General features: G+C 47.0%; 1 protein-coding gene across 1 annotated transcript in view; it reads right to left on the minus strand.

Annotated features, from left to right (window-relative positions):
- Window positions 1-14941, minus strand: part of EFHC2 (EF-hand domain containing 2) — a 332355-nt gene that overhangs the window by 279417 nt on the left and 37997 nt on the right. The window contains exon 4 of the mRNA XM_085622956.1: window positions 10624-10847. Coding sequence (XP_085479082.1) covers window positions 10624-10847 — 224 coding nt within the window. The remainder of the gene's footprint in view (window positions 1-10623; window positions 10848-14941) is intronic.

Raw genomic sequence — 14941 nt, forward strand, 5'->3', positions numbered from 1 at the left:
TATTACCTCCTTTTAATCAAAGGTGAGATGGGACCAGAGTAAGGACAAGGCCCATGTGTTTCAGAAATAAAAGTTAGATGCCGCACCTGGAGCATAACATGTTGTCTACACTTAAAGAAACACATTCATTGACACATATTGTTATGCTCTCAGATGTGCGATCCTATTGTACCTTTCTAAAACACAGATCTGTGATTGAGAAACACTATAAATGTAGGTATTTATAGTAGGAAACCGCAGCGAGAACCTGCTATTCAGGGGGCATCATGGGAGGACACATTAAGTTTAAAATGTATTTTTGCGCAAAAAGTCCACTACAAAAACAATTTTACTGGAAAGTATTTTCTGTGCACAATTTAGTTCACAGGATTAACGAGCTGTCAATCCTACCACATGGCTGCCCTCCCACCCCCATGGAGTCTGTTACTGTTTTCCTCCAGTTATTGTTTTAAGGTGCTTCCTTTTCTCTCCATGTTCCAGAAACATATATTTTTCCTAAAACTCTGCCCTTCGCTTACTTAGTAAACAAAAGTTGTTAATATCTTTTCTGGCAGGCAGCACACCTGAGGTGACCGGGATTCCACTGTGTGTTAAAAAAGCAAGCAATTTTTATATTCTCTTGCTAGTCATCAGGGTTGTTAGGCAGAATGTTTCTGTAACAATACTGCGCATCACGAAGTTTTATGATCCCCAATTCATTATATCACCTCATGTAAAATGAAACAATTCTATAACACAAAGCCCTCGTATCTTATGCCCACAGCTGATAATGATCACATGTTGCTGGGGGCCAGGTGTTGCTACGGCTCTTGAGCCATTCACATCTCGGCCCCCTTGTGTCGGACCGGCCCAGCAGCAGTGTTTCCCAAACCCCCCTCCCCCACTTCAGGCCGCTGCATGCAGGCAGTAGTGGGTGGGGGAGGAAGAAGTAAGCAGGGCCTCCATGGGGGCCAGGTATTGTCACCTCGGCCCTAGTGTCTTAGGCTTCGGTGGAGGGAGTGTGCCTTTGCTTGGGCCTTCCTTTGACGCAACAGCATTCCAGCGCCGGCTCAGCATCCTGTGATTCTGGGCAACTCGCCTAATCTTAAAGGCCTACCATAAAACAAAACTTTATCTTGTATGTAATCGGCACACATGTAAATCACTCTAGTGCCCTTGGGACGAGATCACACTATATAAAACTACACAAAATATCTAGTAAGATATGCTACTTTGACATTTGAGAATGCTCTCCAGATTTTATGTCCTTGCTATTTTCGGTCAAATAAAATAAATGCTTTTTTTGTGCAATTCACCCAAAGGTACTGGAGTGCTTTACATGAGCGCCTTTTTTTGTTACAATCTTGCTCTTTGAATCTGTGTTCTGTTAATTTCTAGTGTGCCCATCTGTGATGTAAACTACTGTGCGCCAGTCACATTCAGTGGTTCCCGAGCTTCCTTGGTTTATGTAATAGTTAATCACCATCAGCTTGCCATTAGATATTTGCCATCACAAACAGCAGTGTTTAAAATATTGCTTTTTATAAAACCTTTTTTTGGGGTAAAAGTGCGCTTTGTAAAATGGAGAATGCAGCAGTATCCTACTGCCACACCCAGGCTGTAGTTGTTATTTACTGAGACTTGGACTGCCAGGTGTGCACTAGCCCGAAAGAGACAGATATCAAACACAGGACTATGGGATCTTGAGAAAGACATAAGTTGTGCATCCGGTCCTCTAAGAAGTAGCTGTACTTGCAAGCGCAGGCCCCTGACCCGGACAAAGGGGCCCACTGCCATGGAGGCAATCTCAAGTGCGTGACGTGCAAAGGTCTAGACATGATAATTAAAGAGGACTCATATAAACCTCCATGTTCATTTTAACTTCGCTTTTCTGCCCACAAGCCGATAATGATCACATGTTGGCTTATTGTTTGATGTTTTTAGGAACTTAGTGAACCATCCCACAGAACCCTCCCTGCTGTCCCACTCCCCTGCCGTTCTGAAAAACTGAAGCGAGACAGTGGGGAGGGGGGAGTACAGCAGCGTCGTCCGTTGGGCCATCGTCACCTCAGTGACCCCCTCCCCCTGAGCCAGGCTGGGGGCCAGTTGTTGCTACGGCTGTTGAGCTATTCACACCTCAGCACCTCATGTGTCAGACCGGCCCAGCAGCAGTATTTTCCAACCCACGCCTCCCCGTCAGGCTGCCGCATGCAGGCCATAGTGGGTGGGGGAGGAAGATGTATGCAGGGCCTCGATGGGGCCCAGGTATTGTCACCTCGGCCCCAGTGTCTTACGCTTCGGTGGAGGGAGTGTGCCTTTACTGGGGCCTCGCTGTGAAGTGACAGAATCCGAGCGCCAGCTCAGCATCCTGTGATTCTGGGTAACTCGCTTAATCTTTAAAGGCCTACAATAAAATGAAACTTTGTCTTGTATGTATTTGGCAGACACGTAAATCACTCTAGTGCCTGTGGGCCGAGATCACACTATATAAAACTACACAATATCTAGCTAGGTTTAGTACACAGTTTCATGTTAGTCGGGGCATTGTAACGATGATCAATCCGGTAAAAAAAACATAAAGGCATGATCTGGGATTGCAGGCCATTTTTTTCTGAAGTGCCCGGCTCTGACTGTGATCCAATCCAACCCTTACCCCATCTCGCATTCGCCTTTGCAGCCTGCTAAGATGTTTCTGTGCGCGGCGCTCTGAAGATTTTGGAGCAGATGGGACGTGCAGAGGAAGGGTGGGAGTGAGGGTTTCCTTCATATTGCTGTTTCCAGTACAGTTCTGTTTGTACTGCTTTGGCTCCCTCAAGTGGTCGCGCTGTGCAATAAATGTGAAAAATCAGTGACACTCGGTTTAAACCAGGTCAGCTGATTTGCCGCCGGTATGGTATTTTCGAGCACAGTCGGTTTTAACCGAAATCCGGACAGCCTACAGATACTGTATCCACCAGAAAAAGCGTTACCGAAGGTAAGTAACTTGTTCTTCTGATGGATACATCTGCCAGTGGATTCCTCACCTTGTGAATAGATTCCACAGCAGTCCCCACTCCCGGAGGAGGGTGTCCATCCCCCTATACCAGAAAATCCTGAAGGACGGAACGGGCAAAATGTCCGTCCCTCCTCACCTCAGAATCTAAACAATAATGTTTTGCAAAGGTGTGAAGGGAGGCCCAAGTTGCCGCCCTACAAATGTCCTCCACAGGAACACCCCTAGACAAAGCAGAGGTAGAAGACTTTGCTCTAGTGGAATGAGCTCTTAAACCCTCCGGAGGCTCCTTACCAGCTAGGGAGTAGCAGATCTTGATGCATAGCACAATCCATCTTGAAAGGGTGCGCTTGTGCACCGCACGACCCTTTCTGCAGCCAGCAAAGCCCACAAAGAGCTGGTCATCAATCCTGTAGTCCTTAGTCCTGTCCAGGTAAAAGCTCACCGCCCTCTTAGGGTCCAAGCGGTGAAGTCTCTCCTCCTCCTTGGAAGGGTGAGGGGGAGGATAAAAGGTAGGAAGGGTAATGGACTGCCCCAGATGGAAGGGAGTTACCACCTTAGGCAAAAACGCAGCCCTGGTCCGGAGAACCATTCGTTCAGCATGCACAGTCAAGAATGGGGGTTTTGAACTAAGAGCTTGAAGCTCACTTACTCTCCTTGCCGAAGTGATAGCAACGAGGAAAACCGTCTTAAAAGACAACAGCCTCAAGGGACACTTATGTAAAGGCTCGAAAGGAGAACCCATAAGATAAGTCAGTACAAGGTTTAAGTCCCACTGAGGTACAATAAAGGGAGTAGGAGGAAATTTATTCGTAAGGCCCTTGAGAAACCTAAGCACAATAGGTGATTTAAATAAGGACGGCTGATCCGGCAGGCATAGGAAAGCCGACAAAGCAGATAACTATCCCTTTACAGTAGCCACAGCAAAGCCTTGCTGAGCAAGAGAAAGAGCAAACTGCAGAATGTTAGACAAACGAGCCTTCAAGGGATCAATCGACCTCTCTCCACACCAGAGAACGAACTTAGACCACCTATAGGAGTATATGGATTTGGTGGAGTGTCGCCTGGCCGATAAAATAACATCCACCACATCTGGCGGGAGAGAGAAAGAATTCAGGTTGCCCCGTTCAATCTCCAGGCATGAAGGTGTAAGCTCTGGAGGTGGGGGTGTAGAACCTGCCCCTCCGACTGCGAGAGGAGGTCTGCCCTCAGAGGGAGACGGAGCGGAGGGCACGAGGAGAGGTGGAGAAGATCTGTGTACCACACCCTTCTTGGCCAATCCGGGGCGATCAATATAACTTGGGCCCGGTCTTGGCGAATCTTCCTCAGAACCCGAGGAATCAAGGGTATGGGAGGAAACGCGTAAAGGAGTCGTGAGCCCCAACTCAACTGAAACGCGTCCCCCAACGCCCCCTGCATCGGATACTGGAGACTGCAGAATGACAGGCAGTGCGCGTTCTCGAAAGTGGCAAACAGATCCACCCGAGGAGTTCCCCACGTCCGAAAGACGTGACGAACTACCTCCGGATGGAGCCTCCACTCGTGGTCGGCGGAGAACTGCCGACTGAGACTGTCCGCACGCACGTTCAGCACCCCGGCCAGATGATTTGCCATCAGACAAATCTGATGGTCCTGAGCCCAGGACCAAAGACGCAGGGCCTCTCTGCATAGACAAAGAGACCCCACTCCTCCCTGCTTGTTTATATACCACATCGCGGTAGTGTTGTCCGTCAGGACCTGAACAGACTGACCGCGTATCGCCCGTAACTCCAGAAGGTTGATGTGAAGCAACCTTTCCTCTGGAGACCAAAGACCCTTGATCTCCAGATCCCCCAGATGAGCACCCCACCCTAGGGTGGATGCATCCGTTATCACTGTGGCCACCGATGGAGGAAGATGGAAGGGCTTTCCTTGGGACAGATTGCCCTCCACGCTCCACCAAGATAGATCCGCTGCAGCTTCTCCGGAGATCCTGATCGACTCCCTGAGATCTCCATTGTGCTGATACCACTGCCTGCGGAGGCACCACTGAAGCACCCTCATGTGCCAGCGTGCATGGTTGACCAACAGAATGCAGGAGGCGAACAGACCGAGCAGGCGAAGGACCTTCAGAACTGGAACAACCGCTCCATTGTGGAATAAAGGGACCATTTCCTGAATGTCGAGAATCCTTTGAGGAGGAGGGAAAGCTCGACACACAGTAGTGTCCAGTACCGCCCCTATGAACAGGCTGCGTTGAGAGGGCACCAGGTGAGATTTGGGCACATTGATCGAGAAACCCAAGTCGAATAACAGCCAGGTAGGGGAAAACCGGAATCCCCAACCTCCTGAGATGAGCAGCCACCACTGCCATCACCTTTGTGAAGACTCGAGGTGCGGTAGTAAGACCAAACGGGAGGACCGCAAACTGGTAGTGTTGCGACCCAACCGTAAAACGGAGATACTTCCTGTGCGACTTCAGGATTGGGACATGAAAGTATGCATCCTGCAAGTCGAGCGACACCATCCAGTCTCCTTGCTGCAACGCTTGAAGAACCTGCGCAAGGGTCAGCATCTTGAATTTCTCCTGTTTCAGGTAAAAGTTAAAGATTCTGAGATCCAGTATCGGACGCAATCTGCCGTCCTTTTTGGGAATCAGGAAATACCGGGAGTAGCACCCCTGACCCCTTTCCTGCTCCGGAACCACCTCTATCACACCCTTCTGAAGCAAGGCTAGAACCTCTTTCTGCAGGAGAAGCAGATGGTCTTCCGAGCAATAACCTTGGCAAGGAGGATAAGGGGGAGGAATCTCCCGAAAGGGAAGGGCGTACCCAGTCTCTACGAGGTTCAAAACCCAAAGGTCTGTTGTAATAGATTTCCAACCCCGTAGAAAGTAGGACACCCGACCCCCCACAGGACTTACATGATCCGGGATGGGGGATCTAGGGCTGCTTCCCTGAAGCCTCATTGGGAGCAGAGGAGGAGGACGAAAAAGAGGGGTTGCGACCAGAACCTCTCCGACCCCTTTGCTTCCCTCTATAGGACCTATAGAGGGGATTCTGTTGTTGCTGCTGCTGCTGCTGCTGAGGCTGTCGGAAGGAGCGAAAGGATGATCTTCCGAAACCCCTAAACTTCCTAAAAGCTGAACCCCTAGCAGGTGCCTGCAGACCCAAGGACTTTGCCGTCAATCTGCTGTCCTTAAAACGTTGTAGGGCAGAGTCTGCCTTCTCCCTAAACAGTTTCTGTCCATCGAATGGCAGATCCACCAATGTGGCCTGAACATCCGCAGAGAATCCAGAGAAACGGAGCCACGCCTGTCTTCTCGCGGCTATAGATGAATCCATAATTCTTGCCACCGAATCCGCCGTATCCAGCCCTGACTGGATCACCTGTCTGGCAGCCGCCTGAGTGTCCGCAACCACCTCCAAGAGGGACACCTTATCACCCTCAGGCAATTTAGGGGCTAAAGATTTTATAGAGTCCATCAAGGCATGAACATAACGTCCCAGCAGACACGTGGCATTAGATGACTTCAGTGCCATACTTCCTGAAGAGAAAGACTTTTTAGCCGCCTGGTCGATTTTCTTGGACTCCCTATCTGCTGGAGACTGAGGGAAAGCACCCGAAGCATGTTTCGAACAAGAAGCCTGCACAACTAGGCTCTCCGGAGATGGATGCGTTGACAAAAAATCAGGATCCCCAGGTGCCACCCTGTACCTTCTTGCCACCTGTCTGGAAACCGCCGGAGAAGAAAGAGGTTTCCTCCACACCTCCAAACCCGTCTCCAAGATGGCCTCATTGAAAGGCAACAAAGGCTCCGAAGTTGATGTCGGAGAGTGCAACACCTCCGTAAGCAAGTTAGACTTGTACTCCACAGAGGGCAGCTGCAAATCCAACAGATCTGCGGCCTTCTTAATTACCACATGGTAGGGTGCCAATTCCTGTGGTGGAGAAGATCTTGCAGACGTATGTTCCCACTCTGGGGTCGTATCCAAACCACTTGCTTCTTCTATTCCCTCAAATTCATCAGAAGAAGTGTCCACTTCACCTTCCTCCACCTCTGCTCTATACCTTCCTTCCTCCAATACCCTTTGGGCCTCCCTTCTTGATCGAATCCGGGGAGCCGGCGTCGTCGACATCGTACACGGCATTGGTGGAGCCAGAGGTACCGGAGTTGGCGGAGCCCAAGAAGGAGTCGGCGGCGCCGGACGCGGCGCCGACGGCATCGGCAACGGCGTCGAAGAAGGCTCCGAAACAGGATGATCCATCCGAAGCCTTGACGGATCCCCAGTCGGCGCCGGAAACTGCCACGAAGGCGCCATCGGCATAAAGGGCAGAAAGGGGGCCTGAGCATAATGCTGCGGCACCCCTAGCGTATACGCCATAGGACCCACGGGACCAGTTGGTGCTCCGGATGGGAAGGCCGCCCTATTAAATATACCATACATGGCATTTAGAAATTGCGTCGAATCGGTACCTGGAGCCGGGAATTGTGGATAAGGAACAGAACCTGTATCCCTTAGTGGAGTATCCGGCGTCGGCTCCGCAGTGTCTTCTACCAGAGCCGCAGATTCCTCAGGCACCGGAGTAGGAACTTCCTGTTCCTGCTCATCAATAGAAACCTCCGACTCCACTCGAACCGGAGACGACGCCTTTGACGGAGCCGGTGACTGCGCCGGGACTGCACCGATGAACGCGCTGGAGCCCGCTTCGGCGAAGGAGATCCTCTCGGAGACTTCGAAGGAGAAGGAGAAGGTGACAAGTCCTTGCTTCGACGCCGACGGGGCGAAGTCGACCTCGATTTCCTGTTCTTCGAGGACCGACATCGAGAAGAATGCTTTCTTTTTTTATGATGCTTCTTCGACTTCGACGACCTCGAAGTCGACGACTCCTGCCTCGACTTCTCCTTCTTCCTCCCTCTCTTCTCCTCACCGATCTTTTTCATAAAGAGTTTAGTCTTCCTCTCCTTCAGTGCTTTAGGATTCATCCTCCTACAGCACACACAATCTTCCACATCGTGGTCCGAAGAAAGGCACCACAAGCAGTCTTGATTCGGATCAGTCATGGACATTAGACCTCCACATTCCCTACAGGGCTTAACGCCCGACTTCCTCGCCAAAGACATACCAGATTTTCAACAGTAACACAGCAACACTACAAAGTAGCTAGAGAGCACTGGAAAAAACCGTTGCGCGTCGACGGCGCGGAAAAAAGGGAACTGATGTCATCACGCCGACGTGGGCTTCTTATGGCTCTGGTGACGTCGTACGGAGTCGAGAGCGGAGCCGATGCATTATGACGTCGCCCACGTCGACGTGAAGTGCTGGGAAAGAAAAGTTCCGTGGAATGCTGGCGCAGGGGATATTCACAAGGTGAGGAATCCACTGGCAGATGTATCCATCAGAAGACGGAGTGTAATAAAAGCTGTTTTTGCTACACCTATGGGACCAGTCTTTCATTCCCCTTTTGCTATTCCTCTAACAAACAAGCATTGTCATAAGTATTTAGTATTATAAGTATTTAGTTATGCAGCAGGTCCCAAAGGCGAGACCTATTGGCTATGCCAATGCTTGTTTACCATATGCTTAGACTAATCATATAAGACTGACATATTTACTGATGTGCATTCCCTCAAAACACAAGGAGAGCACCAGGACACTGAGATTCCCTCACTTATCCTTGATCCTAACAATCAAATACCCCCAGGCAGGTCCAGGAAAACCCAGTCAAAACCCACTTTGGGCATGTTGGGAGAGTAGTACAATACATGGCTTATAAAACTGTACCACTCTCCTCTGTTTGTGATCCTCTGACCTGCTTCATGTCTTTGCCTTAGGAGGCTCAACAGTTTGCAAAGCCCAATGGGAATCCACTAGCTTTCATAAAAGAGATATTGACAGGAGAGCATAGCACCTCATTAAGGAGGTTCAGGCAACGTATACCACCAATCATAGTGAGAGTGCCAACTTTTTGCCTCATACTATGTTTTAAGCTGAAAGTTAGTTGTAGCAGATGGTTAAATATGAGGGATACCTACACCGTTAGTGGTGAAGCTGCCTGCTGCCCCCCCCTGCTACCCCAGATGTAAAGTAGAGCCCGATTCGCCGTATCTGGGGTACCTGTCTTCTCTTATTTATGTAGTGTTTGGTGTATTTGAAAGAAATATTTGTGTCAAAGAACACGTAACATTCAGGTTTTGGTTGAGTTGAGTATTTTATCGCTAGTCAACATTATGCTAATATTTCTTGCCGTCACGGGTGATAAGCGCTATATAAATACTGTTTACAATGGCCACTAGATGTCCCCAGAGCACTATCTTATTCCGTCAGTACCGACCCAAGTCAAAGTGTGGACGGGCGGCTGTGTGGACGAAGGCTTTCCTGAGGGGCTATGGAGACGGATTGAGGTAGCAACAGACACTCGTTAAAGTACAGGGCAGACTGGAAAGAGTTGAGGGGTATGCTGGTAAGAGAGGGTGGCCGCGCAAGAGAGAAGCAATTAACGCGGCGCGGCGAGTGCAGCCACGCACAGTGTTTACCTTGCGGGAGCGAGCGCGATTATTGCTAACAGATGGCGCCGCTCGCTCCCGCAAGGGAAACGCCAAATGTGCACGAGTGGCAATTGAAACCAATGCAAAACAAGCACGAGTTTAAAGCAAAGTTCTGAGCAATGGCTAAAGGTCCTCTCCTAAGCAGTGCTTGCGCGCTGCTAGGCGAGACCTAAAAAGGACAGCCTTCAGATCAGCAAGAGTAAGAACGCTATCTGACTATCTGTCTGCCAGCCATCTATGCAGTGAACCACAAGTACAAATCGCATGCCACTTCTCCCTTTTACTGCACCCACACCCACAAACCCCTATGAAACATGCATGGAGACTTAAAAGCTGTAGATGTCATAGACACGCAATCCCTACTTCCTTTGTCCACTGGCTCCACACATAAGTATCTGTAATGGAGCAAGGAGCAGAGAGCCACTAGGATGCTCTAGCGAACAGGAATTTTTTTTTTTAAAACATAGAAAAAGGAGAACAAGTGGACCTGCTTTATAGCAGAGGGTACAACTACTGGTATACTGTTTTGAGAGGAATCTCAGCAATTTCAGACTGCATCATCAGAGGTTATAGATATAGGGCCAGATGTATCAAGCATTTTTGCGTTCGCAAACTGGCAGATTCACAGAATCTGCCCGTTTGCAAAAGCAAAACTTGCTTTTCCGATGCAGCAAACCTAATTTTGCAATTCAGTAACCTGTTACCGAATCACTTTCCTTTAAGGAAAACGGGCTGCTTTACAAGAAAAAAGATTGCTTTATTGGAAAACAATTACGGACATGGTGGACTGATCTCAGCAGGCCACCATCCCCGTGATTTTTGCGATTCCTAGGGGGTCGCAAATTGCGACCCACCTCATTAATATTCATGAGGTAGGTCATTTGCAACCCCATAGGAATCACAAAAGGTGTATTATACACCTTCATACATTGCATTTTGCGATTTCCTAATTGCGAATCCTTGTGATTCGCAATTAGGGAATCGCAAAATGCTATCTAAATACATCTGGCCCATAGTTACTGCCTGCAAATAAAGCACTCTGATTGGCTGACAGAATTTCAATGTTCCATTTGAGGAACTAAATGTGTGTATAATTTAGGTGTCTTTGTTTATTGCCTCTCACCCTCTTGCGATGTAACGAATACGCGTCTTCTGGAACTGGAGCCGGAGGATTTAATCTTACTCCCAGCTTCTGCAGGAAGTTTCTGGTGAACTGGTCACAATTTACAATCATGTAGGGAGTAGCATACAAGACAATCTCCTTGTTGATGTTGAAATGGTCCACTTTGTAGAACTCCTCATCATAAGGAGGGGGGAGTGGAATTCGATGCCGTCGAACAATAGTTCCTAAACAATGAAAATAAAATCTGGTGAACCATTGTGTGTAACGTCAACTCTACTCTTCCAGACGTGTCAAAGGTAAATGTATAAGAATGAGACTGCTAACATAATAAAGAAAGAATAGAATTTCAAACACTGAGATCATGTAATCAACCGTCACATTGAATATTCGTTTAATCAAAAGAGCGATTGCCTCATACTACATGTTTTCAGCTGTACTGGCTCAGAAGATTATGAAAAATTACAGAGTGCTTGGAAATATTTATGAAAGAAATTATATTTAAAATATAGTCAAAGTCACAAAATAATCAACAAATAGTTACTCAAAAAGAAAAGAGAGGAAAACTAAAGATGAAAGAGGAGAAAAATGAATTAAGATAGGTGAGGTTGAGTCAATCATTATGCGAATAATCTAGAGACAGGGCAACAGGGTGAGGCAGGAATGGATCTGATGGCTTCTATAATGAAACTTACTTGTGCATAATGAAATCTGAGTTCTATCAGCACAGTACGCCCAGAGGCAGTTGTTGATGCCATGCACGCGTAGCAGTATGTCTGTGTAGTTATAACATGTTAGGGGGTGGGAAGGGAGGTGGTGGAGAAGGGATATTGATCAAACCCTAGACATGGGGATATAGTGAATAAACCTTCAGACATGGAGAGATATTGATTAAACCCTCAGAGATTTGCATTTGAGAAGAGCCCTGGTAGAACATATGGGGTTCAAAATGCCATTGACAGCCTGTGTTTAGTCAACGCTCAGGCCTAAAAAACATTTTTGTATCGATATAACCCTGAAAGGAGAAAAATTAGTACTCGCAGCACAGAGCAGTGAACCCAAAACGTTGCCTCAAAGGACTTACATTCAAAATAGTTTCTTGACATTCAGAACGCGCCCTTATTTTAAATAAAATAGCTGAATAATTGAAAACATTTAAATGCTTCTATATGCCACAGAGGCGGGCTAAGAGTGCCAAGGCATAAGGATGGAAAACTGCTAGTGGCAGCAATACCCAACAACAAATTGATATTACATCAAGATGAATAAGTTCATTACCTTTAGAACCACGTTAAATGTGCTTGACATTTTTTTGCGATGCAGATAAAAAGAAGAAGGACCTTTTTGGAATGTTAGATGAAAGGTGTGTAACACTATGATTGTTCCTAGGGAACATTAAGGCACTTAACAGGGACCTTATGTGAGATATCAGATCATGAAATTAGCCAACTGGTCGCAAATATCGTTAATGCTGCCAAGATCAACAGAGGTAGATCAGAGGGGCCCATCTGCAATTATTGTTAGGCACCAGCACTTCTTTTTCCTCATCAGAAACAGATCCAGAGCAAGAGAGAGAAAAGCGAAAAAAGGGGGGGGGAGAAAAACAGTGACAAATGGAACAAGCATTGGCATAGCCAATAGGTCTCGCCTTTGGGACCTTATAAGTGTTTAGCCATGCAACATTTGCATAACTAAATACTTATAAGGTCCCAAAAGCGAGACCTATTGGCTATGCCAATGCTTGTTTTTTTAAACGGTAGTAACATACAAACACCAGCCGTGTAGATACAATACTGGCCAGGAAGCAACACTATGCCGTATTAACTTCTATGTTGTCTATATAAAGTAGCTTCCATATATAATGTGGGAACACCACCACCTTGTGGACAGTTGTAGTAACAAAGAGCAACAAGGAAGCTATCGACTTCAGGAATGTGAAAGAAAGCTCTGGTATCTTGAAAGCTGATGACCCATGACGAGAGAGGAAAGCCATATGCGCCTCTGCTCATAAGCGCTTGCCTACGCACATGCACGCAAGCTCTAGGCCACAGTGTAGCACTTTGAAAAGCCCCTTACTATAAGTCGAGCAGCAGCGCATGCGCTGCTCTAGGCTCGACCTAAAAAGCAGGGATGACAAAAAAGTTGCTATAGTAAAAAAAGGGAAAGGGAGTGTCAGGTGGTGAGGTGGAATCAAGACTACACAGTCTTGGAATTTGGCACCTTTGATATTCAACGGTGCCAGCCTCAGGCTTCAGATCAGAAATGTGGGCCCTGCCACTTATTATTGTATTAAGCCCTGTTACGATAAATCCTCTCAAAGCATGAAACGTTTGACGAACGATTCCATCAACATGACGGAGGCACAAGGCAAATATACACATTTTTAAAAGTATTTCTTAAACTAAAACCCAAAGTGGGATTTTGACTTGGAAACATGCCTTACCATAAGAGGGTATCATTTAAAAATTTTAACTGGCTGTCACTGCCAGATTTGACCTCATGGTGACAGACAGTGAAAACTGGCCATGTGTTCTCCCACTCTAAATTGGATGGGTGGACACATGGATAAAGCTTGGACGGCCCTTACTCTGTCATGCCATCGGAGGTTTATGTCAGCGACAGAGACAGAGTTGTCTCCACTGTGAACAAAATGAGGGTTTGCCCGTCTCTAAATGAGGCGGGCGGACCGTCAGTTTGGCAGAGAGGGACGGAATACCTTATTATAAGCTCTAAATTGACCCCTTGAACTTAAAACAATTGGTCATAAGCTAACACAAAGAAATATATGGAGGTATTGAGGCCTCTAGTGTTGAATTTGTTTTAAATCCCCCCCCCCAAAAACTCAAAGATCTTAGCCACATTTTGAGCAGAGAAAGTACAGTTTGGCCCTAATTATAAGTGGTCTCTTAATTCCGATGGTTTCGATAACAGGAGCTTCCATCACCATCAGAATTACAAGTTTTTTACTTTTACCCAGAGTTCACGACTGCTAAAACCATCAAAAAAAGTCTGAGCGTAGGTCTTGCCCAAAATGAGGAATTACTGTAATAATCAGACCTAGAATTGTCCAGGGGTACAGGTTTTTGCTTTCATCCTTGCCGTCTTCTGCACTTGAAATTAGTGGTGGTAGCAGCTTGATGGTACAATGATACTTAATACAGGCTGTCCCACCCTACACTGTTATTTTTAGGTGAGACGTGTATTTTTACCATTTATTGTAAATGTATTTGTTGGACTTGGACCTTTTTGCAGTGTCTCCCCCAGATTTTTTCTTCTGTTTCTGGACCCATTGTTGTTAGCATTAGGACTCTGTGAACTTTTACCCAGCTAGCCAGTGGTGAAGTGATTGTACTCTCTCCCTAAAACATGGTACAATTGTCATATACCGAATTGGTACATTTAATTTACTTGTATGTCCCTAGTAAATGGCAGTACATGTACAAGGGCCTGAAAATTACATGCTACTAGTGGGCATCATCACCCATTGTGCCACCCACCAAAGTAGCCTTTTAAAACATGTCTCAGGCCTACCACAGCAGCCTTTGTGCAGTTTTAAACTGCCATTTCGATTAAGAAAAATAAACCATTTTCCAGGCCTAAACCATACTTTTTAATACTTATTAGTCACCCCTAAGGTAGGCTCTAAATGCGTCTAGGGCAGGGTGCATTGTATGTAAAAAATAGGACATGTGTGTTTAAGTTTTACATGTCCTGGCAGTGAAAAACTTCTAAAGATGTTTTTCACTGTGGTGAGGTCTAACTCTCCAGTTGACTAATACAGGGTTACTATACTACATTTAGTAAGTGATGCCTTTGAATTTGGAACAGATAGAGACAAGCTGTTTGCACTCAAATGAATTGTAATTTTAAACCCTCCTTAATTGGTTGAACTCCTCTGTGAGCTACATAGATATAACAAGTTCCAGAGGCCTCCCTGCAACTAACCAGCTAACCTGCTGCATAGGACCTGCCTGGACCTGCAACTGGACCGGCCTGAGCGCTGTCTGTCTCTGCTGGAGTGAGTTCCTGATCCCAAGTTGTGCTCCTCAGGTACTGGAACCTTGCCTGGCATAGGTTTAAGCTCCTCCAAAGATGAAAAGTTGAAATCCTGAAGTGTGGGATCATTGCAACCGCAAATGGAACCCTTCGCACTGAGACTCTGCCACCCCGGTGATTGCCAATGCAAAGCTCCAGTGAGACCTGCTCTTCACGCTATAGCGACCACCAGTGATGACCAACAATGTGAGATCTGCAATCCATACTACAGCAACAACATGCTTCAGTGACCACATAAGGTGACCAATGAAGCTACAGCAATGAC

The sequence above is a fragment of the Triturus cristatus genome, chromosome 8, assembly GCF_964204655.1.
Source record: "Triturus cristatus chromosome 8, aTriCri1.1, whole genome shotgun sequence".
Classification (NCBI taxonomy): Eukaryota; Metazoa; Chordata; class Amphibia; order Caudata; family Salamandridae; genus Triturus; species Triturus cristatus.